The sequence below is a fragment of the Pezoporus wallicus genome, unplaced genomic scaffold (assembly GCF_028554395.1).
Source record: "Pezoporus wallicus isolate ANWC-B61680 ecotype Strahan unplaced genomic scaffold, APGP_CSIRO_Pwel_v1 contig_7820, whole genome shotgun sequence".
In the NCBI taxonomy this organism is placed as follows: domain Eukaryota; kingdom Metazoa; phylum Chordata; class Aves; order Psittaciformes; family Psittacidae; genus Pezoporus; species Pezoporus wallicus.
The window spans coordinates 1,131,371-1,155,963 of NW_026641900.1; the positions used below are offsets into that span (position 1 = coordinate 1,131,371).

The window sequence follows — 24,593 nt, forward strand, 5'->3', positions numbered from 1 at the left end:
AACCCGAACCCACGGACACCACAGCACCTCCAAAACGAAGCCCCGCCCATGCCCTCAGGCTACTAGCCACCCCTCCCAGCAGTGCGCAGGCGCGAACTCCTGCTTGCCACGTGACGCGCTCAAGCCCCTCCGCCCTTTGTTTATCCCGCGTGCGGGCCGCGCTGGCCTATGTCGTCAGCGCGCCTCGCCTCGCCCCGCCCTTCGTCCGAAGGCCTCAGCTGCCGCCCCGGCGAGCGGCCCTCCGGTTTCGGAGGGTCCGGTCATTGCCTCCGCCTCCCCCTCCCCCTCCTGTCTGTCTGCTCCCCTGGCCAAGCGTCGGCAGCCGCTGGTCGGCAGCTGGCGGGCGTCGCATGTACCCCTGTGGGGGTGGCGGGCCGGCGGTGTCCGCGGCGGTGAGGGCGGGGGAGCATGGCCGACCCTGGGTCGGACAAGAGCAGCAAGAAGAAGACGGAGAAGAAGCTAGCTGCCCACGAGGAGGCGAAGCTGCTGGCGAGCTTCATGGGAGTCATGAACACCATGCGCAAGCAGGTACGGCCTCGGTCGCGGCGGCTCTGTCGCGGGCTCCCGGCCAGGCACGCGGTCATTACTGTAAGCCCCGAGCCCCGCCGGTGCTGGTAGCGCTGCCCCGTATCCCGGTCCTGTCTCCCGCCTGAAAGTTTGCTCGGGTTTTCTGTCGCTGGGGTTTAGCTGCGACGATCAACCACAACGAAGGCGCTTGGAGGCCGGTACCGCCGAGGCAGGCCGCGTGCTGAGTGCGCGAGTTAGTAGGCTAAGGTCCCCGTGAGCGCTGCTGTGTGCCGGCACGGCGAGTGTAACGAGTCCAGCTTTCACCTGGAACGGCGTATTGGTGGTGCTGAAGGCTGAAGACACAGCGGATATGCTGCTTTATCTAATGATGGCATGCCTGTTATAGGGCAGGAGTTAAACTGCGATGCATAGCCGAGTTTCTCCAGTTAGGGGTTTCACGTAGCTTTTTCAAGGAGGGGTGTAAAGAGGATGATAATGAATTTTGGCCAGGAACTCTTTTCTGAACAAATACTGTGAATGGTGTCAGCGTACTGAAGGTGTAGTGGGAGCAGAGGAGTGACTGGGGCCATGGTTTGGTTTCACAGGTAGCATTTCTTGTACTTCATGCTGAATGCATCTGGCCATCACACTTAAGAAACCAGTACAGGGCACGGGTGGCCTCAGCTTTACAAATTCTGACCTTTTGGAATGATCAGCTTCCTAGGTCTGTAGTACAATGATTATTAAAGATGACTCTTCTGATTACCAGTAGAACAAGAGCTGTAACCAAAGCTAGTCATACAGGTGTATTTCAGTTGAGCTGTCCAAACTGAAAGAAATGCTGACAAAAGCTTAAATTTTTGGTACATTAGCAGAAGGATGATCTGTGTAAGTCTGTGCATACAGAATCATAGAATGGTTTGGGTTGGGAGGGACCTTAAAGTTCATCCAGTTCCAGCCTTCCTGCCTATGGGCAGGGACACCTTCCACTAGACCAGGTTGCTCAAAGCCCTGTCCAACCTGGTCAGGGAAGGGGCACCCACAGCTTCTCTGGGTAACCTGTTCCAGTGTCTCCATTAGATGTATATACAGCTTCTAGCGCAAGGAAACTGCAGTCCTTTACCATGTCACATACTCCAGTATGTGGTACCACAATGTTGTTCTGCATAAGGACCTCATCTTTCAGTATAATAGAGTGCCAACTCTTATCTAGTTACGAGGTACTCTGAACAGGGAGAGGGAGGATCAGGGTTAAGTGCTGTGAAACCTCAGTTGATGCCTTTGCATATCCTGCCCACTGGTGACCACTCCAGAAATTCTTGCATAGTTCATGACACTCATACTTCTTTTAGTTCTTTGTAAGAAGAGATTAGCTATGTGATTATACAGGATCAAATTAGGAAGTCAGCAGGAGTCAGAGGACAATGCACTAGTTCAGCTGATTAGCTGTGCTAAAATTTAAGAGGATTTATAAGTAGCTCTTCTTGTATTTTTGATAAGTTGGGAACTATGCTGTGGTTATAAAACCTAAATATGATGCAAGTTAAAAATTTCCTGTGATGGAAATAGCAACGTGCATATGGAGCACTGGCTATTTATCTGCATTAGTTTAGTGCTGTGGGAAAGTGGGCCGATTGGAAAGCACAGCTAGTTTTAAAGAGGCTGTTTTTTGTGTGAGCTGGTATCTAGAGACAGCTTCCATAAGTATGGGAGTTTGAACTATGGACAAGCCTGCACTTAGTACTGGTAAGATATTGGGGGCTAGTGTTTTAGTGCATGGAGGACTTGTCGTTCATCTCCAACAAAATATGTCTCATGTCTTCGTGGGTTTTACAGAGCTATTTGGCAGCATGCAGGTAAATCCTGTGTTGCAACTTTGCAGCTGAGTGGAGGTCAGCCAGGACTGAAGTAATTGGGAATGAAGATGGGACAGAGTTGCTAGGTGTTGCTGAACCTGTTATTTGGAAGGTGAAGCACCCTAATGAAGCTCACCCTTGGGTGTGTCCTTTGGTTGAGTAACACATCTGCTGCCTCGTTGAGGCCACTCAGTGACACCAGTGGGTCCTCCTGGAAAGAAACACACACAATCTCTGAAGAGCATTAGTTGAAATGGAACAGTCACACCCAGAAACATCCCAGGAGAAGAAATGAAAATGAGTTGTTTTGGTTGACAGCTTTTTCTGCACCCAGAGAGGCCTTAGAATAGCCAAGATGCATGAGAGCTTTAATCAGAGTTTGTTATTTGTGGCCATTCTCAGGTACATATTCATGGGTAAACTGAACTTTGCTAGTTCTCCAGGTTATTGAGCTGAACTTTGACTTTCAGGAAATCTTTTTATTACATAATGCTCTTGAGTCGTGTATATTGAGAAAAGTGATGAATTTCTGTAAGCTGTTTTTAAAGAAATATTGCTGAAGGATTTTTTTTTTTTTTTAGTGCTCATCTTTGTGGGGTTTATTTGTCTGGCTTTTTTTCCTCTGCTTTAGAAAACTCTATGTGATGTGATTCTTATGGTTCAAGACAGAAAGATCCCAGCTCACCGTGTTGTGCTTGCTTCAGCCAGTCATTTTTTTAACCTGATGTTTACTAGTAAGTGTTTTCAGAATTTATTTATTACAAGCTTTTGTGATGATATCCTGTTGGACTTGTGGCTGACAAGCTGTTTATTTTACAAAAGCAATTAATTTCAGGGTAAGCATAAGTGAAGATTTCCTCATTTTGTGTCTTCTTCCTTTCATCTCCATTAACCCTTCCCCTCATTTTCCCTTTTAACTCTTCTGATCAGGTCAAGTGTTAATTTGTATGTAAATTGTCTTATTAATTGGGGCCCATACACTGTATTAGAGTTGCTCTCTCTCTATCTTAACCTGAAAACTGTGAGTTTTTACCCCCATGACAGAATTTCTCTCTCCATTGTTATCCACTAGGCACTTCCACATATAAAATGGGCTTTCAGAAGAGTAAACATCTTTGCATTTATTCTGTCTTTACAAATTCAATTATGTCGTAGCTGCCTTACTTTTGCATGCCTTAGCCAGGAATTGTAAAATTACTGTGCTATAAAACACATTAAAATTGAGTAGAAATAAAACAATTGTGGTTTCAATGGTCAGCTTGTAACCGTCTGTGAGCAAACCTACAGTGCTGTGTCTGGATGTGGGGAGCTCAGAGCTGTCTCTCATTACCAGCTTGAATGTGGAAATAGCTTTTGACACTCTCGAAACTTACTCTCCAGACCCTTCACCAGCTTCTTTGCTCTTTTGTGGACCTGCTACAGCACTTCAATGTATGTCTTGTAGTGAGGGGCCCAGAAATGAACACAGCATTCTGGGTGCGGCCTCACAAGTGCAGAGTACAGGGTACTTTGTACAATTACTTTATTTCCTACTGTTTGCAAAATGTACAATAACAAGAATGACTTATTGATATAATTTGTCTTTTAATCTATTTGCAGCAAACATGCTTGAATCAAAGTCCTTTGAAGTGGAGCTAAAAGATGCAGAACCTGACATTATTGAACAGCTTGTGGAGTTTGCTTATACTGCAAGGTAGTTTTGTTACTTAAAGCTGGCGCTTTTTCTAGGAAGCTTTCCAGTTGTAAATGATAACATCTTAAAATAATGCTTTTATGATTCATCAGGTTTGTTACCATTACAATAGTTTGTTTACAGGCTGATGTGACTAGACCCTTCTATCCTTTTTCCCTTTTCCTTTTTATTTAATCAGCAGGAAGCCCTACAGACTAAAGAGAACAGTAGTTGTTTCTCTAAAGCAATTCAAAGCACTTCAAGCTTTTGACTTCAGTGGTGGAGTCAAATGGTCTTTCCTATTGTTCTGAAATTCAGGCCCTTACTGGTATCAGCAGGGTTTCTCTTTATGGCCCTGGTAGCTATCACATAGAACCATTTCCAGGAGTAAAAATACCTTAGTCTCAGGTCAGACAGGGTAGATAACTGTTCTGTGAACAGCAGTTCCCTCCTATCTTGGGTTGCTGACATGGTTGTTTTCCTTTTTAAACAGAGCTTGTACAGATGACTAGGATTGTAAACAGTACTACTTAATAAGCTTTCCTGACCAATGGATGCCAGGCTTTTCATCTTTGTACTAACGGGATTAACTCTCCTTAGGTCCTCTCTTTCTCTCCTTTCTTTGAGATAAGAAATACACTCCATTGGTGATGAGAGACAGTCAGTGTCACCACCCCAGTAATATGGTTGCCTTCCCTGATGCTGAAGCCTTTGTCTGTGCCCTGTGTACCTTCTCTTGAAGCACTGCCAAACTGGTTGATCTGCTTTTGCATGCTGGGCCAATCGGCCAGAGCAGTCTTGATGATGAGTTTAGACAGATTTTGCTGATGCCTATTTGGGAGCAGGAGACTGTCAGATAAAAGGTTCTGTTTGCTTTCGGTTTTGTGAAAGGGGCTAATCACACAAGTCTGCAGTATATATGTGAAAGATTCTTGGGTAAAGATCAGGGAGATAATTTTGCCATTTATGTGAAGCTGGTGTAAGCTGCTTTTTTACTACAACAAAGTAGGTAATTCCGGTGATGCTAATTTTACGCCTTCTGTTTTGCAGAATCTCGGTTAACAGCAATAATGTCCAGTCTTTACTAGATGCAGCAAACCAATACCAAATTGAACCTGTGAAAAAAATGTGTGTGGACTTCTTAAAAGAACAAGTTGATGCTTCCAATTGTCTCGGTAAGAGAAATGCGAACTTTAAGTTTACCATTTATTTTTTAACGTCACTTTTCCTGAAAAGCAGTATTGTCTAATGTTTGGCTAAATCCAGGCATGTAAAAATACTTTCACATTAATATTTTGTTCCAAATCTGAACTGTTGTCCCTTGCCATAGATAAAACAATCTGACAGTTGTTTTGCCAGTATCAGTGCCTGCTGACTGTGCTAGGTCTCATCCCAGCTTGGCAGTGCTGTGGGAGCTTATTGTTTGTTAGAGAATCTCAGCTGTTTAGTAAGGTGAAGCTTTCAGTTGTTGTTACTGCACTTGGAGACAAAACTTGAGAGTTGTAATTTCTACAAAACTGGCATATCTTCCTGAAGTATAAGCAGGGTAAGTTTAGGTTACTCGTGATTTTGGTTGCTCTTCGTTTTGACTGAAATCCATAAATGTCATCCAGGCCGGTCTGGTATTAGTATGTTCTCTAGTTCTAGTATGATTTTGGTGTTGCACAAAAGGTAAGCAACAAGTAGAACTTTTTCATGCTTAAGATTTGGTGCACTTTAATCAGAGATTAAAGATAAACTTGTTTATAGGATTTCTTATTGCAGTTGGTCAAATAATTCTCCTAGTAACATCTCTATTATGTTACAGATGTTTATAATATCAGTAGGAATGTTTTGCAAGTATCTGAATTACAGTGATTCCACTGACACTTTGGTGCAGTTGTGGCTGTGGCTCTGAAATGACTTCTGGAAGAAATACATTACCTTCTAAGGAAAATGCTACTTATGCTTGCTTTGAGGCATATTCCTTCCTCTGTGTTGCTTGAGGGTTTTTTGGTTTTGGGTTTGTTTTTTTAGAGCAGCTCAGGCTCATTGCAGCCCAGGGTTGGTGAGTTTTACCACACTTCATAGAATTATATTTGGTCTGGAAGGCACCTTCAAAGATTATCTGATTCAGACCCCATCTGCCATGGGCAGGGACACCTTTCACTAGACCAGGTTGCTCAAAGCCCTGTCCAGCCTGGCCTTAAACACTGCCAGGGATATGGAGCATTCGCTTGCCACCACCTCTGTATGTGCTTGCCTGGTTTCTAATGGGAAGGCTGGAAATGGTGCTGTTCAGTAGAAGTTGCTATTTACACCTTTATGCAATCTTCTGCCCTTGCAGCATTAACCATTTGACTTTTTTTGTGCTGACTTGTATAGAAAAGTCTCGGTTCATTGTGACTCTTGAAGGAAATTTGGGCTTCATAGGTGACTGCTGCCACATGAGCAGATCAGGTTGTAAAACCTGGATCTAGTTTCTCAAGCTGTTCTGGTTAGATTTTGTTATTGTGATATGGCTCAGAACTGGTTAAGGTACTGTTACCTGCTTCATAATGGGGAAAGAAACAGTGAGGAAGTAGTGCTGGAGGGAGTTAATACAGTAAGTGCTTCAGGTCTGATTCTCAGCTTGGGAGTGCTATGGATCAGCAGCTTGTGCTTATCTTAGTTTGCCTTGAGTTGCAGATGAGTTATGACAGCATGTGTTTTAAAGAAAAGATAAAAGCATGGTAATAGTAAACTGGGGTTGCAAGTATCACTGAAATTACAGTAATCTTATTCTATTGTAATATATCAAAGGTAATTGCAGTTCAAGTTTGGAAGTTGTTTTGGTTTTCTTTTTTCTTAATTTTCCCCTCAATTTTCCCCTCACAGGTATAAGTGTGTTAGCAGAATGCTTAGACTGTCCAGAACTGAAAGCCACTGCAGATGACTTTATCCATCAGCATTTCACTGAAGTTTACAAGACAGATGAATTTCTTCAGCTTGATGTTAAACGTGTGACACATCTCTTGAATCAGGATACGTTGACAGTGAGGGCAGAAGACCAGGTGAGATCACTCTTTCATACCAGCTAAGAGCACTGAACTTCACCATCTTTTTTTATAACCAAGAGCTGCTTTAAAGTATCTCAAGTCTGATGTTCGTACAGTATATGATGCACATAGTGCTTGCTACATTGTAGAATAAAAGGTACATCCTAGCTTGATCAAAACCAAATATTAATGAATATCCACATTTTATGTGTGGCTATTAATATAGAATCCTAGAATAGTTAGGGTTGGAAAAGACATTAAGATAATCTAGTTCTAACTCCCCTGCCATGGGCAGGGACACCTCACACTATACCATGTCACCCAAGGCTATGTCCAGCCTGGCCTTGAACACCGCCAGGGATAGAGTATTCACAATTTCCCTGGGCAACCCATTCCAGTGCCTCCCCACCCTTACAATAAAGAACTTCTTCCTTATATCCAATCTAAACTTCCCGTTTAAGTTCTAACCCGTTACCCCTCGTCCTGTCACTACAGTCCCTAATGAATAGTCCTTTGCCAGCATCCTTACAGCCCCCTTCAGATACTGGAAGGCTGCTATGTATGTGTTCTTTTACCAGACTAGGAAGAAAGATGTCATAAAGGGAGTGAGCAAAACAGTTTCCTTTATCAAGATATCTCGCGTACGTGAGCTGAATTAAGTTTGATGTACGATAGCAGTTGCTCCTAGATTAGGGTTTATGTGCTATCAGTAAAAGTTGACTACTTCAGAGTGTTAAGCAAAATGCGCCTTAATGTATGCATGTATCTACCTGAGCAGGGGCTCAGCTTGTTCCAGAGAGGAATTGCTTTTGATGGAAACGTGCATACACAAGCTTGGGGAACTGAGGGACTTGGAAGCAAGATGAACATAATGCTAGATGGATTGCCAGTGGGGTATTGATGGAAGGCCCTTATTTGGGAAGTGGGCACAAAAAAAATCAACAAATGTTTAGGTGGCTGAAAGGAGCCTGGACTTTCACTCAATTGAAAGTTGTAACCTGTGGTAGAAATTACTTCCACAATTATCCCACTTGGAAAGCTTGATTCAGCTTATAGCACAGCCCTAAATGTTTGTTTGCCAGCTTGTTCTTCCTGCTGCAGGGAGATAGGAAGAGTATAGATGCCTGCACCGGAGCCCAAAGAGGTGATTGCAGGATTGTTGTAGCTGCTGGGTACTTGTTGTAGCTTCCCAAATATGTTGAAAACAAACTGAAATCTTGCCTTTCTAGCTATGCTGTTCTGGTGCTTGAATTAGGTAATTTAAGTTTGCATATGTTATTGTGAGTTGACTCATACCTTTGAAGTGCAACAGAGGGACCTCACAGCCAAGCTGGTATGTGTATCCACTTAGATATAAATGGATGTTTCCCTGACTGTGAAGTTCAGCTTATACTGAAGAAACCACAATAATTCGGTGAATCTGCTGCAGTAAAAAGCTTCAGTGAAAAGAGGATTACTAACAGGGGGGTGTAATATCAGGTGATTGAATATGATAATTAGCTGGTTACAAGTATAAGTTATGTCGCAGTTCAACATCTTGCCATGTGCTGGGAAAATTCCAGGTTTCAGGGTGACATTCTCAAAGCTGGAAGTGGTGTTTGACTTACAACTGGAAGTCCCCACTTTGGAATTTACTTTCTTGAAGTTCTGTTGGTAAGGTAGCATAGCATGCTTTAAATTGGCAGCAGTGGTAGAAATTTTGTGTAAGTAATATGGCATCGTTAAAATTCCTTCAGGAAAGTAGCAGTGTGCAGTATGAAACTGCAAGAGTCTGCCAGCAGTACTATAGGAATCTGATTTTTCCAGGAGTACTGCTACAAAGTTGATGTTAGAGTGGAACTTTTGTATTGGTGTAAAGCATATTTACATTTAGGAAAAAAAAAAAGGGAAGATAGCCTTAATTACCAACTGTCTTGGTTTTCCTGCATGCAAGGAGTGTCCCTGCTGATGAAGGGATACAATGTTCCTGTCCCCATCATTCTGTTGAATTTACTTAGCTGATGGAATTGAGCCTTACTTTTTTTTTAATTTCTTTACTCTCCCTGGTCATTTTACAGAATTTTAGCTGAGACGGTCTAGCAGTTCCTCTGAGTAACTCTTAACTCTACCATGAAGTGTCTTTCCGCATTCTATCTCAGTTACTCACCACTGATTGTTGTGATTAGCTTCAGCTACAGGAGTAGGCATTGACTGTGCTATCACGTGTGATGAAGTCAGTGCTGACTGTGAAGTGGCAGCATAGTAGATAATCTTGATGTGTCTGAGAGCACTGTGGAAGTATCTTGGTACATAGGTAATAATGGATTTTCCTGACCCAGGCAAGATTTGTTTGTAACCTTCCCTGTTCTGTCCTCCCTACCCTCTAAGAAAACCTGTTATCATTTCCTGTAAAGAGAAGACTGAGAGATTCTCTGAATGGTAAATTTATGATAGTGTGCAGCTAAAAGCTTTAATTTAAATTGTCCCTTAAGGCATAACAATAGCAATTGATTTGGATCCCCAACACTATGATTTGGTAACACAAACAGTTTGTCAGCTCAAGAGACTGTGTCAAGTAGAAGCCATCTTAACACTTCTGATGAAGTATTACCTGTTTTATGGCATAGAATTCAATTCATATTAGACTTCATCTTGTTACAGGGGTTACTCACATAAATGTGAATTGCAGGTTTATGCTTCCCATTTGGAGGAGAAAAAAACTGAATATCTGAAATAATTGTGTTTTTTTTTTTCAGGTTTGTAGACGGGTTTTATTCTGTGGTTGCATATTTGTTTTACTTCAGGTCTGAGCATTGTCTTTTAGGGGCTTTGGTTGGTTTGTTGGGGTTTTTTGGAAGATGGTGATGGATCCCCACATACTAAAACGTTACTATGAATTAACATTCAACAGGTAGAAGAATCAATTTGGTATATTTGTTATTTGTCTGTGTGATGATTACCTTATCCTTTTCTTGTCCCTTGCTTAAGGTTTACGATGCAGCAGTCAGATGGCTGAAGTATGATGAGCCAAATCGCCAGCCGTACATGGTTGATATTCTTGCTAAAGTCCGATTTCCTCTTATATCAAAGAACTTCTTAAGTAAAACAGTTCAGGCTGAACCACTTATTCAGGATAACCCAGAATGCCTTAAAATGGTGATCAGTAAGTTGACCTCTACCTGAAATCTTTTATGTTCTGAACATTTAAAACAATATGCTGTGGAATCTGAAAACTGTTTGCTGTAAAATGCTCTGACAATGCTTTCACATTAAATTTATCTGACTGTTCCCTCTAGGATGCTTTGTTTAGTTCAAGTCGGATTAGCATGTAAATAAAATGCAATTTATGTAACAGTGTGACTTTCTTTTCTAGCAAATGACAGGAATTCCATGACAAGTAATGAAATGGAGATTTTGTTAATGAGTCATTAGGGTAATTGGAAGTGTTAGTGTGCCTTTGAGACAGGCGAGTAACTTCAACATTGTTCATGTCAGCATGTGAATTAAAAGAAATATTTTATGTCAAAATTCTGAATATCATAAAGCTTCCCTAAGCAAATTAGGATGTTAGGTATATGTTGCACTGTATTATTTCTAGTAGATACTGACCTTTGAGCCTACAAACAGTTGCATTCTCGAAGTGCAGATGAGATGGCAAGCAAGCTTCCCTTCTTAGGAAACGGCTTTTGTGGACTGTTGCCATCTAAGAAAGAAAAGCCTAGATGTTGATAAATTTCCAGGAAAGAAATTTTTTAATTCCAGTAGCAATTACCTAGTTGGCTTCATTTTAGTGTAGAGCTAAAAAATGAGATGCAGTTGTTTTCCTTCAGTCTCAATGAACAAGATTCAAATTAACCTAAATGTTGGTAAGTATTGTACTTGATGACCATCAACATCTCAGTCATACTTCTTGTGTGACATGGATTTGGGTGCATTGTTTAAGAAATAAGGATTTTTTGTTTCTGTTATTAGTGGCTTGTAATGACACTAACATTTTTACTTTCTTTGGAACATTTCTTAGGAGAATGCTTATTTTTGTAATACCACTTGTAACTAATATTTTGCATTGTTAAGCTAGGACAGAAGTGAGGGGTTTTCATGAGGTAAATGGGCTAGAGATGCTTTCCTTGTTAATGAGAAATTGGGGGGCAAGGAGGCCAGCATGGTTGACTTCTCACTGCATTCAAGTCCCTTCTTTTAATGTTAGTACTGCCCTCTTTAGGCTCCCAGTTTTGCTATTCTTTTTGTTTGGCTTTTTTTTGTTTGCTTGTTTGTTTTGTGTTTTTTTTTGGGGGGGTTTTGTTTTGCTTTTTATTTTTTTGGAAGGGTTATTTCCTTTTGCCTGTTTCATTGTGACAAACTCAGGTGCTTGCTTATACTGGCTAAACGAGCTGATCAGTCAGCTGGTGTATAACAGGAGTCTGTATCCATGTCCGGTTTTCACATGGAGCAGGCAGTTTGAAATAGGATGTTCATCTGAGTATGCTCCCATCCTCATGTACTACTGTGCTGCTTTTCCTTTTAAATCAAAGCTGTATAGGTATAATGTAGAAACTTGATTTTCCCCCTTTCCCTCCTTTCTCTTTCCCTCTCCCATCCTCTGCAACATCCCTTTCCATTTATGAGCTACACCGGACCTGCAACACTTGTTGTCTTCCTTCTAGGTGGCATGCGATACCATCTACTTTCCCCAGAAGACAGAGAAGAGTTAGTGGAAGGTACACGGCCAAGAAGAAAAAAACATGATTACCGCATTGCTTTATTTGGAGGCTCACAGCCCCAGTCCTGCAGATATTTTAATCCAAAGGTAATCGTTACCTCAGAATGCATTAAGATTCACTGCTTGTAATCTTACATGTTTTATTTGCTGATAATATTAATTAAGACATAATAACCTGCAATATGCTATTAGGAAGGATGTATTCCCTGCTTCTTGGGGATATAGTTGGAAGAGTATGGTTAATTAGGTATTTTCAAATCTGTGTACCTAGATATAATACTTCAATTTGAATAGAATGGTTATGTGTTTGTTTATTGGCAATATTAGGTACAGAGTTCTGATAAATCTGATTTGAGAATTGATTGATTGGTATGTGCATCCCACAGCTGGAAATAAATAAAAGGCCACTGAAACATCAAGCAATCGCATAGGAACATATGAAAGTCTGTAAGCATGTGCATGCATGTATGTGTTCAGAGAACAACTCAAAGCAGTTTCTTTTTTAGCACAAATTATTGGCTTGTATGTTAGTGTAGAACCCAGTTTTAGAGTGTAAGGTGGCTTTTCAGTACATTTGTTATAAATATGCAACCACTTCTAAATCCCAATGGTTCACAATTCTGTTTCTTCCTAAAAGTATGTAAGGAGAAGAACTGGGAGATAAGTATTATGTAAGTGGAAAAGAGTGAATTTCTACAGCAACAACAAAAAAAAGAGATGGCTAATGTAGAGCAAGCAAGCTTTGCCTGAAACTTTTTTCCATGTTTCCTGAATAAGATCAAGCCACAGGCATGGTGTATATTTCAACTATGCAGACTAGATGTTCTAGAAACATTAGCTGCATGCAGAAGTATTATCCCTGCCCTGTTTTACCAGGCAAGCACATGCAGTAGTACAGAAAAAAAAGTTGCTACATAAACATCAGTGCTCTCAAGTTATGGGATCACATATATGTAAAATTTTGTTGCAGAAATTCTTGTTGTCCTAACTCAGCATAGTAAGTGCTCTTTGTAACTTCAAACAGTTTTGTGTGTTACCTGTGTGAACTTTATAGTCAATGTGAGCCCTGTCAAATTGAATTCAGAATGAATGAGCCCTTGGGATGTGTTTTAAACTCATCTTTCCTATTCCCTTTATGTAAGATAAAATTGAAGCCACTTTTGAGCACCCTTCAAGTCTGGAGGAAAAAAAAACTAACAGCTTTGCTGACTTAGTTTGAGAAACATTGAATGTGTATTTTTATTGGGAATTACAAATTTCTAAATAATCACCACCTTTTTTTCTTCATGCACATACTTGAGTAAGATAAACAGTACTCCAGCTGGGGGTGAGGAGGTGAGGGTAACAGAGCAGATAATTCTCTCCTTTCCAAGGTCTGAGTTGGGGAAACCTTTGATCAGGTTATTTATCCTTTTCACACAGTTGGTTTTGGCATTTTAACAAGTTGTAATTCACCCAGTATGCTCTGACCTTTCTTTTATTAGAAAGAAATCAGATCAAAGATTCTTTCTCTTACTCTCCATTTACTTATTTTGGAGCAAAGCTAATTTTAGGCAGGATGGAAACTAGCTTTGAGACTTATTATCCCAGTCACTAATTGGCAGCAGTATTATCAGTGTAGTGTGCATGTGGTCTCTTTACCAACCTAACTGATAAGTTAAATTCTGTAAGTGCCTAATGTCAGTGGTGGTCAGAACTCAAAAGATGGGGGGTTTGCTTAATCGCTCTTTATAAACTAACATAATTTCTCCCTTCCCGGTTGTCACCATGTATTTTCTGAAAATATAATATTGTTTGAAAACTAATAATCTCAATGCATGCTTAATGGGAGTGACAGGTAAAGACTTGCAACCGAAAAGAAAATTACATATGTAGTTAGGTGATCTTCAGTCAGACCTAAAATATTATATTGCAAAGTAATCTGTTTTGTGGACAAAAAGTCGTATCTATGTAAGTCTCCATTAAAGCATAGAGTAAAATAGCTTAATTTTTTCGTGGACTACTTGTCCACACATAACACCAAAAAAGAATGCAGTTTGGAAGAAATCTTGCAGCACTGCCTCTGATCAAGCTTTATAGCTTTTCATATAGATGGGGGGGGGGGGGGGGGGGCAGGAGAGGGAAAGGAAAAAAGTAGGTAATTGGAGATCTTGATTCTAACAAGCATGTCTTCCTTGAATGTTTTCCTAGTGTGTTTGTATGCTTTCTTGGATATTCTTAGCTAGCCTGTCATGTGTTGTTGAATAGCTTTCACTTCATTTCCAACTCTAAGCTATTTAAAGGTCTTTTTCTGATGTTTTGCTCATGTATCTGAGTTTGATCTTTAATTAACTGTGACAGTGTCTTCTTAAATGCAACAAACCAAGGATACAGAACCCCTGTTGAATTAGTATAGTGTGCGTGTAAAATACATGTGGGATTGAAGGCTCCAATGCTTCAGACTATACCATGTTTAACTTGCTTTAATTAGTCTTATCAAAACATGATAGTGTTACAGAGCAGAAAATCAAGGCTGTGTATGTACTTTTGCAAGGTTAGGACCTTAGGGAAGAATTAACATTTAGTTTGGTTTCTGTTGAACTGGTTGAATAGTAACCTATTCCTTCACTTCTGATTTTAATTAAATTCAATAACTTAATTAATATATCAGCTAAAGAAACAGCTCAAAACGATGGTTATGTTTTTTCCTGAAAGTATTTTCTCAGTTGTAATGATATAAATGTCAATAATTAAAATATTGTAAAACCTAGTGCAAACAACTTTAATTTTCACTAATTGTGTTGCACACAGAAATAGTTTCTAATGCTGTTCTTCATTTCCCTGTTGTCAGAAAGGATTCTTTAAATAAGAATGAATTGGATACTGTGTGTTATTTGTTAAGGCTATTAGCAGTACTATTTTAAGTCTCTATTTGTTGTCTTTGTTGCACTGTAACTGATATTTCTACTGAATAGAAATCTGTTGATTTCTATTGATTACTTCATCAAGAGAGCAACAGGACAGATGCAGACGGGCATAAAACTTGTGGAGCAACCTAATCTGGCACTATTTTGAGTAGAGATGTTTTCAGAACTCTAGTAGAAATCCTAGATGTTTTATTAACAGTGGTAGGAAGCAGTTTCTTGTAGAATTTTCCACAGATTTTTTTTTTAGCTTCTTTCCCACCCCCCCCCTCCAATAAAATACTTTCAGTTTTATGAATTCTTGATAAAAATTTATACATGACTTTCTGGGATTTTTGAGGCAGCAATATTCTTATTTTCTTGAAACTGCTGTCTCTAGGGACCAGAAATGGCTGCAAGTTTTAACTTCTTAAGTGGACAATTCAGCAAGTAACAGATGCCTACCAATGATATCTCTTAATGAATAAGGGAATGGGCATACCTTTTATGAGGAAAGAGCTGTAGTCAATAAGCTAGTAGTGGGGAGGCTGTCCATGCTACATACGTCTGCTGTTCTCCCTGACAAACTTGAAAGAGCAGGTATCAGGTGAAAATGACGGAAAAGTCTTGAGCAGATGGAGGTACTTTTTCATGTGGCCCATGATTACATGTGCCATTCTTGTCACAAGGTCTTGTGCCTGTAGGAGGTCAGACAGTTTTAATAAGTGATTAAATCAATGAAAGAGGAAAAAAAAAAACCTTTCAAAAACTATTAAATGCAAAGGTACCGCTTCTGCCTCTGGTGTCTTGCACCACTATTTGTTGAAAACAAAGATCAGCAAGGAAAGTGTCACCACATGCTTATCTTGGGCTTTCTTTTCCCTACTCGCCCCCAAGAAATGAGGTTTGCCCCTGCCCAGGGCTGTATGGATCTTCACTGTGGCGTAAAGCAACTCTTCAGCATAATTCTTAAGTGTGTAAAATGCATAAACTGAAATCAGTTCTATGTGGTGCAGGCTAGCACTGAAGAGCATTACGAGAGAATGACCTAAACTGCTTCCTGCTGAAAGAGGAGGATACTGCCGAGTATGCTCAGGTTATGGCTTTTTATTTGATAAAGGTGTGGATGAAATGGTAGCTATGAACTGAAGCCATAAGTGGGTCAGATCACAGCCCTTTATAACAATAAACAACGGGATTTTTTGTAAAAGTGCCAGAAGTTTGAGCTAGAATTATGTTGATCTTGCACAATGCACTAAGACATTTTCTTAAGATTTATGCAGCTATTTATTTTGCCATGCTGTAGTATGGCTTTCCTTTCTAGGATGCCCCAGGACCTGTTTCTCACCATAAAGGGCCACATGCACCTGCCAGCTCTTCTTGATATGGGGGATGCTACAAGAAAAGATTGTAAGATGTTTTGGACTATAACATGCTCTGCCTCTCTTTCTTTGAACCCCCATGTAGGAGTCGCTGTTCTTCCTCATTGACTAAGGTGTTTGAAGTATGTCCTTGCTAAGAAAATGTAATGATGTAACGTCTTGTGTGAATCATTCCAATGAAGGTCATTCAGCAGGTTGAGCTAGACTATCTTGAGGTGGCACAGATAACAGTTAAGGTCCCATACTTTCCTATTCAGTACAGGACCACAAGCTGTGCTCATGGAATATGTGAGATGCTGTTACTCAAGAAGTGTTTCTTGTGCTGTAATCTATCCTGGTCTGCCATCAGTTGCTGACTTTGGTGTTCTTACGGTTTTGGGTAGCGTTACTGCCCATATTTGATGCTTGCTGATCTTGCCAATCCAAGCAAGATTCAGTTTCTAGGCAACATGACTGCCAATATTTGTGATGGAGCATTGCCCTATTTCTTATGCTATCAACTGTGGATAGCTATAGATCATTTGTGTTTTGTAAATTCTGTAAATAAGCTTCTAGTTGTCATGGTAATAAAGTATGTATCAGAGCTTTTTAACTGAGTTGCTTGTCAATTTGGATATTATCTTTTTTTTCCATCGCCTTTGTTTGGTGCATTCTGTATTTTATTTTATTCTTTAGAAAGAATCTGTTACTATGTGTAAAGATGTCTTTTTTCCATTCCTATAAAACAAAATGCAGTCCTAACTTCACTGATCACATGCATTGTTTCTGACATGATAGCAGCAGGAGGTCAGTTCTGTTGGGGGAAAAAACCCTGTTTTTCAGGGAAGCTGTACCGGGTGCACACAGGGAATGAGGGAATAGAAATGCATAATGTCATGGTTTGTTGCAGCTAACTATGTCTGTGTCTAAGAGATTTTTTTCAAGAGTACGCCTGAGGAGTATTCTTCAATAAACAGTATTCATGTGTGTTTTGACAAGGAACTTTAAAACTGAACGTATCTAAATCTCTATGAAAAGCTCTGTTTGAAAACACTCGCTGTGCAGGTAAGTGTTATAATCTATTAGACATTACTTGTTCTTTGTAATGCAGGATTACAGCTGGACAGACATCCGATGTCCCTTTGAAAAGCGCAGGGATGCAGCTTGTGTCTTCTGGGACAACGTAGTTTATATTTTGGGTGGTTCCCAGCTCTTCCCTATAAAGCGAATGGACTGCTACAATGTGGTGAAGGATAGCTGGTATTCCAAGCTAGGACCTCCAACACCTCGAGATAGCCTTGCAGCCTGTGCTGCTGAGGGCAAAATTTATACATCTGGTGGTTCAGAAGTGGGTAAGACACTAAAAATCTTTAAAACAAACCAAAAAAATAAAAAAAGGCACAAAGACCTGGAAATTTTTCTGGTTTTTGCATGACTGTTGAAAAGAAGCTGCACGTTGCCATGTTAGCCTAATGAGTTTATTTTTCTATATTTAAGATTTTTATCCTCCCCACAATCCAATAACCTATTTCTGTTATGTTTTTAAAATGGTTTCACTGATTGAAATGATTAAAATTTACATTAAGCATCAAGTACACTGCAACTCTTTGGAAAGTTAACTAGGGACAGGGAAATAGATTTTGGCAGTCCCGCTCAGCTCTTAGCTTTACTTCTATAAATGCACAGAACTCAGCGTGGTTTAATGTTTTCTGTGATGTATGACCAGAATAGCTGCATTTTGGCAATGGCATTTGTTGTTTACAACATATGTTGGGCCTGATGAGGCCTTTTTTAAGCGGGCGGGGGGGAGCTTTTAGCACTGTGCTTTTTGTAGTGAAATGGTACATGGCCCTGTGAAGGAATTTGTCAGTTTTTGGTCAAATGACAGATATTATCATCTGATAGTTTGTTATCCAGTTAGTCTGCTTCAGTAAATGAAGGAAAATGACTTTCTTTAGATATTAGTAAAAAAAAAAAAAGACCTTTAGGGTTTTTCCTCCAAAAAAAGACGGGTGTTGCTGGGTGTTACAGCAACATTTTAAAATTTGTTTTGTCTAGATCTGATACAAGCAAATCAAAAGTTGGAATGTAGGTATGCTATATCCAAAAAATACAGAGCTTTAAAAAAAGCTGTGTTCTGCAGGGAGAAAAAAGGAAGTCAACACAAAACCTAGAGCCAGGAGAAATTTTCTGTTAGGTCCTTTTGAGTTCTGCCTTGCTGCAGAGGGAGGTGAGAAGATGAAAAGAGGTCATAATCGATGCTTAAGATTGAATCACTTAATGGGAAGTTATGACATTTAGGTAATGTTAGCTGACTCCTAAAATACTTTTGAAGGGTTAATTTAGCAGCAGATTAGGCAGTTCCTACCCGCCACCTAGTGTCATAACTGTGAAATGGCACCTTTCCCATTAAATTAGGCTTTCATGGGCAAACTTGAAACACTACAGTCTGCTAAATCTTGTAGTTTCCCATGTCAGCTCAGGAGGGAGTATGATACAAACTTTGATTGTATAGTTTATTTTCTAATACATTGTAATTAGTTAATACAACTATAATGGAAGTTTTAATTTAGGAGTTTTCTTTTAAATTTACCATTGCATAACTGCATACTGTCCCTTTGCTTCCCATAGATATTATTCAAGACAGAATAGTAAAAGCTAAAAATTAATAATGGAGTTTATTTTGCCTGTACTCTTTTCTTCTTTGGAACCCAGTGAACACTGCTTTTTTGGAAAAGTGTGTCTATGCCAAATCTAGCATTTTCTGCTTTGGAGCATGCAATTATGTGAAACCATTATTTTGAGAAAATGCTGCAGTGTGTTTAGCTGTAGAGGAATCTAAAAATTGCATGCTTTCTGCACTGATTGAGGAGTTTGGAAAACTAATTACTGTGCTAGTCCACTACAGAAAACAGGGCTCAGTTCCCCTTTTTGAACTCTTGGGGGTACTGTTTTATTTGCAATAGCAAGCAGAGTTTGGAAGTTAAACATACTAAATTCTTCCACTGTATTTAGGTGCAGGAAAACAATATTTAACATTATACTGACAACATACTGAAAATGGAATCTTTTACCTTTTTAAAAAAAAGACATTAAAGACAGTTCTGCTGTTACTTCCCATGGATGAGAGATTCTACAGTTTCAGAGCAATAAGGATGTGTATTTACATCAAGGAAAAAATATGTCCCACTTGATACGGTTCTTCATGATACTGAGAATTACATGGTAGGAGTAAACAAATGCAGTTTATAGAAGTCTGCTCCTGGTTTTGGATCTAGAAATGTAGTATTGTTTTGAGGGCTCAAATCCCCAGCTGTGAGTGCTGCTAGTGTGACACAGTTAGATTTTTAGAAGTAGAAAGCCAAGGAAAAAGAATTGCAAAGAAAGGCACCTTTAACTGTTCTAGATGAATATATCTATTGAAACAAAAGGGGAGAAGTTGTTTTCTGAGAAAGTTGTATCCATCCTTCTCTGCTTTGGTTACGATTCATAAGCATGAGTCTTTCAGTTCCCATCTAACTTCACTAGAAAAACTTTATTTCAGTAATAGCTTTATTTGCCCTTGAGGAAGTAGTACACAGACCTTGCACTTCCAGAAAATACTATCTGCTAGTCCCCAGGAAGAATGTAACATGGTGAGGGGTAGCTGTCTTGTGGTTGCTAATAATTCAGGAGTGGGTTACAACATAATCAAGTTCCAGAGGCAACAAGTATGCAGGGAATTGGGCAAGTCACACTGCTTAGAGAAAAAAGACTTACGTGAATCTGTGCTAAGTTTATAAGGCTGGTTTCATCTTCACATCTGAAAATTCAACATATTTCTAAGTAGTGAGAGCAGGAGGAGATTACGACAAATGATTAGTAATTTATATACATTTTTGTTCAGTGTTTATTCCTTCCCCCCCCCCCCCCCAAAAAAAAAAAAAAAAAGCCCAAACAAAACCCCCATCATTTGTTTCTGGTTTTAAACACAAATAGCAGTTTTATAAACTTACTTGCATATTTTGCAACAAAAGAGTCCAAAGAATTACAAGTAGGCAATTTCTGAATAGCCCCAAGTTTCAAGTTGGTTACTTTTGCTTTTGGAGGTGGGAAAGCAGCTTTCCCTTTTCAACAAATAAATTACTGTTAGACTCTTCTCTTGAAAGACAGCCATAAAAATTAATGCCACTTTGGTGGGTTTCTGTTTTTTTAAGGAAATTCTGCACTGTATTTATTTGAATGCTATGACACGAGAACAGAAAGCTGGCACACAAAGCCCAGCATGCTGACTCAGCGATGCAGCCATGGGATGGTGGAGGCGAATGGTCTCATTTACGTGTGTGGAGGAAGCTTGGGAAACAATGTATCTGGAAGAGTCCTAAATTCCTGTGAAGTCTATGATCCAGCCACCGAAACGTAAGTATTAATTCTGATTATTTTTGGTCACTTGTGGCTTTACTTGCTCTGTAAATAACTAAAGTATGGATGAAAAATTATATGTGGTAAGGACTTTTGCTGAGTTAAGCTGTAATAAACAAGTTATCTGTAGTTTCACTTAAAAGGCAGTTTTTCTTAAGCAGCTTTTTTTCTGTATTTATTTTCCTAATGCTAGGTTTTATTTATTTACTTTATACTTATTTACTAGAAACTGTATAGTGAGTTTGCCTGTTTGGTTTTCTTTTTCCCTAGGTGGACTGAGCTATGTCCAATGATTGAAGCCAGAAAGAATCATGGTCTGGTGTTTGTGAAGGACAAAATATTTGCTGTGGGTGGACAAAATGGCTTAGGTACTTGAATTCTGCCAGTTCTCTAGCTAGTCACACTAGGTTTCATGGGGGCCTTTTTTTCTTCTACAAAGCATTCATTCTGCTCTGTTCAGCTGAAAAACTTTGAGCAGTACCATAAAACATGTCCTCTTGTTGTGACACCATTGTTGCCTTCTTTCTTGCAGCTTCCTGCTTTACTTGCTTATTTTTCACTCTTTTTACTAATGACAGTACTCCCAAACCCAGGTACACACCCAGACTGTAGCCCAGTTCTGCAGTAGTTAATATGGCTAAACCAGTCATCTGAGAAAAGATTGATTTTTTTTTAAATTTTTTATTCATCATGTATTTTGAGAGCTTTCAGCATTCTTTTTGAGACAGGTGTAGCTATTATTTTGGGTACTTCAGTCTAAAGGCTTAAAGCTAGTCAGCCATTTTAAAGCAGTGAAAAAGTGAAAACTTCTTTGACTGCCTTAGCTTTGAAATATGACTTACTGTCATTAGCAAGTCATTTATGATCTGCCTGTTTCTCCTTGCCTTTAAAACTAGAATAATATTTTATTTCCCAGGAGAACTGAATTTTAATTACATAGGGTTTCTGAAGTGCTTTTTTGAAATGGAAAGTTCTCAGCTATGAGGTTTATTAACTACCATTTATGGTAATTGGAATATTTGATTTCAGATTAATACTATTTTAGAATATCTCTTGTATTTTAATTAGCTATTAAAACTACTCCAGAATGATTGATTTCTGATGCAAAAAATCAGGAGGTTTTTTTTTTGCAAACATTATATTAATCACTTATAGCCAGAGCTGCCATTTTGTTAAATGTTAAGTTATTCACCGAATGCTCATTTCAGAAGTGTGTACAATAAGCAAATAAGTTAAAGTTATTATTTTGCAGTTCTTATTCTGTAGCCTGATTAATTGTTCTTACTGTAATATATGGAGAAGAGTCATATCTGAGGCAAAATATTTGTACCTCTTAACATGATATAAAGTTTTCTTAATCTCTCAGATCTAAGAATTCAGGACTGAAAATGAAAACTGTGACCCTTATTACAATTGTTAAATAGGGGTAACAGGATGTTTGTAGATATTAATACCCTGTTTCCTAAAGAAGTAAATCTTAGTCATAAAATCTACTCTTCCCTAATAACTTCTGATTCTCTTGGCCCTTTTCAAAAGGACTTGGGCTTTTAAACTTGGCTGATTTTAATATCCTAATGAAGAGAGACATCCTGTATCAGTAAATGACCAAATTTAGGTAAAGGGTAGTGGTGACCCCTCTAGAATAAAATGCTCTCACTATAGGGAAGTTTTGGGTGGATTCCTGAGTTTTAGTCACTAGCCACAAATCCAAAAGGAATTTGGTATTGTAGTTCTTCTGTTCATGAAGTAATGTTAGAATCTCTAGAAAGCATACAATGTGAAATTTGTTACATCTCGCTTTTAGTCTTCTTTTTATTTTTCTCTGTTTCTGTATTTATAAAAGGGTAAAACTGTAGTTTAGAAACCTGTACCTTTTAATCTAAACCTTGAAAATACAAATTATTTGACTTAGGGTTTTTTTTATGCTCTAGTTCAGTCCATGGTATGATGTAATAAGCAATTATCTATTTCATTGCTTTGTAGGTGGCCTTGATAATGTAGAATATTACGATATCAAGATGAATGAATGGAAGATGGTGTCTCCAATGCCATGGAAAGGTGTAACAGTGAAGTGTGCTGCTGTGGGATCTGTAGTCTATGTCCTGGCTGGTTTTCAGGGTGTTGGTCGATTAGGGCACATTCTTGAATATAATACTGAAACAGACAAGTGGATAGCTAACTCCAAAGTCCGTGCTTTCCCAGTGACAAGTTGTTTAATCTGTGTTGTAGACACTTGTGGGGCAAATGAAGAAACTTTAGAGACTTGAAGACCCATAGGCGATGCTGAGACATTCTTCAAGGACTTGGGGAAAGATGGCTAGTGGTGCTTTGCTTCCATGTTTTACTGAATTTTGTTAAACTGAGTAATAGGAAAAACTGAGCTGCAGTCTTTCAATTTGTATATACAGCGTATTGTATTACATGGATTTTTGTCATGCCCATTTTCTTGTCTGTTTTAAGAGACGGGGATGTGTTTTGAGAATCAGCTTATCTAGCTGAGATCGTATGGCATATTCCTGTAAAAGAACTGTGTGTGGCCTTGTCAAAAATAGACCCAGTCCAATTATTCAGAAAAACTCAAAGCATCTGATGAAGATAAGATTTCTGGTTAAATGACACTTTACTGAGCTCAGTTGCGGAGACTTCTTCATTTAATAAAGGTGAGTAAATGCAGCTTGGGTCATGAGAAATGATGAGCAAAGAATCCTCTCATTTATACCTACCTGCCGAAATCTTACTAGGATGCAATGAAGATTTTTTATTTTTTCCTCAGGAAAGACCAAGGACAGCAGTATAATAAATGATTCCCACAGTGCATGGGGATAGGTTATGCAGCCCTCTAGATCATGACAGCTGGCCCTCTTCCAGTGACTGACTTCCATCATTTGCATGACTGCTTATTGATATTTTTTTTTAAGTTAGACAGGCCATATATATAGATTAGATAAACACTTCGCTAATGACCTCTGGCATTTTGGGGGGCTTTCACGGAAAGACTTGTTTTTTTTTTATTGTCCTGAGGTAAGGGGACGGTGGGGAAGTCCACAATAATTGTGCACTATAATTAGCAAGTTGGAAACTTGGGATTAATTTTCAATATATCTTCCCAGGTATCAGACTGTACATACTGTGAATGCCAAGCTATGACTAAAGATGGGAATAGGAATGGGAAAGCAAAGTCAATACAACAAATGTATTGATTTTTCTTCTTGAAAATGACTGTTTTTAAAATGGCATGAACCAAGTCATTAAAGATATTTTCTAGAAGTCTTCTAAAGTTGCACATGGTTATTAATGTCTGGTTTGTAAGCATATAGTTCTGTAGATGTTTGCAGCCAACAGAGTAGTAACTTTCCTCCAGTGTGTAAGTTCAGCTTGTCCAGCTGTGGGTGTCAATACTGTGTACATCTTCCAGCTCGTGGAAGACTATACAGTGTATGTATGTCTGTCCTGCGCCCATGCTAGCTTAGTATCTTCACCCTGATTTTGTCACCTCTCTTCCGATTTGCTAATTTTGCTCATTTTCTATGAGACGAGTGAACTTAAAAAGCTGGTGCTTACCTACCTATACCTTGTGCATTGCTGGTGGTGTGGATTTTTAGCCTGGTTTATTTCTGAAGATCCTCCATGTGCCCATTTGTAGTATAAAATCCAGTTTTCAAAGTCAGTGCTGCTTTGTAGACAGCCTCTTGGTTTTCTTCCTTTATCCTAACAAGTCTGCATCTACAGGAAGTAGCAGATGCACTCATGGCTTGGTATCAGTTCCTGCAACTCAGTTCTTTATTCAGGAGAAAGTGAATGTTGTCATTCCCCCCCCCCCTTTCCATTTTTCGGAGCCACAAAACAAAGGTGTCACTCCTGTAACAAGCAGCTGGAGTCAACTGTGTACTTCTCAGAGTGTACAGGCTCTATGTTCTTTCGTAGATGCTTTTAAAATTGTGATGCCCCCTCTGACTTTGTTTTCAAGCTACTGAAAAGCTTCCACCTACAACGGAGGAGCAGATGGTTGAACCGTACCTTGTTGATAGAACAAGGGGTACTCCCGGTGGCAGGGCCGTTTGCTCATAAACGGCTCAACCTCGGTGCTCGCCTTCACGTACACTGCTAGTTCCGTGAGGATTTTCCCCATGGCATTTACCACGCCACAGCTTCCATCCACCATGGTTAGATCCGGTTCGGTGTCTGAGCTGTTCGTGCC

The 24,593-nt window shown here is 39.4% G+C and overlaps 1 protein-coding gene across 1 annotated transcript; it reads left to right on the forward strand.

Moving 5' to 3' along the window:
• Positions 1-287: 287 nt before the first annotated feature.
• On the forward strand, positions 288-23,662 carry KLHL7 (kelch like family member 7). The gene is made up of 11 exons (XM_057425772.1): positions 288-528; positions 2,995-3,097; positions 3,963-4,056; positions 5,086-5,210; positions 6,892-7,067; positions 10,020-10,194; positions 11,696-11,838; positions 17,106-17,346; positions 20,191-20,392; positions 20,666-20,763; positions 22,379-23,662. The coding sequence occupies exons 1-11, from the start codon at positions 409-411 to the stop codon at positions 22,660-22,662; spliced, it is 1,761 nt and encodes a 586-aa protein (XP_057281755.1). The 5' UTR covers positions 288-408; the 3' UTR covers positions 22,663-23,662.
• Positions 23,663-24,593: the final 931 nt, after the last annotated feature.

Bases quoted from the DNA above. Each gene is read 5' to 3' on its own strand.
- KLHL7 (XM_057425772.1), top strand. From the start codon at position 409: ATGGCCGACCCTGGGTCGGACAAGAGCAGCAAGAAGAAGACGGAGAAG. The intron at 529-2,994 runs GTACGGCCTCGG...CCTCTGCTTTAG, and splicing joins TGAACACCATGCGCAAGCAG to AAAACTCTATGTGATGTGAT. The intron at 10,195-11,695 runs GTAAGTTGACCT...TCTTCCTTCTAG, and splicing joins ATGCCTTAAAATGGTGATCA to GTGGCATGCGATACCATCTA.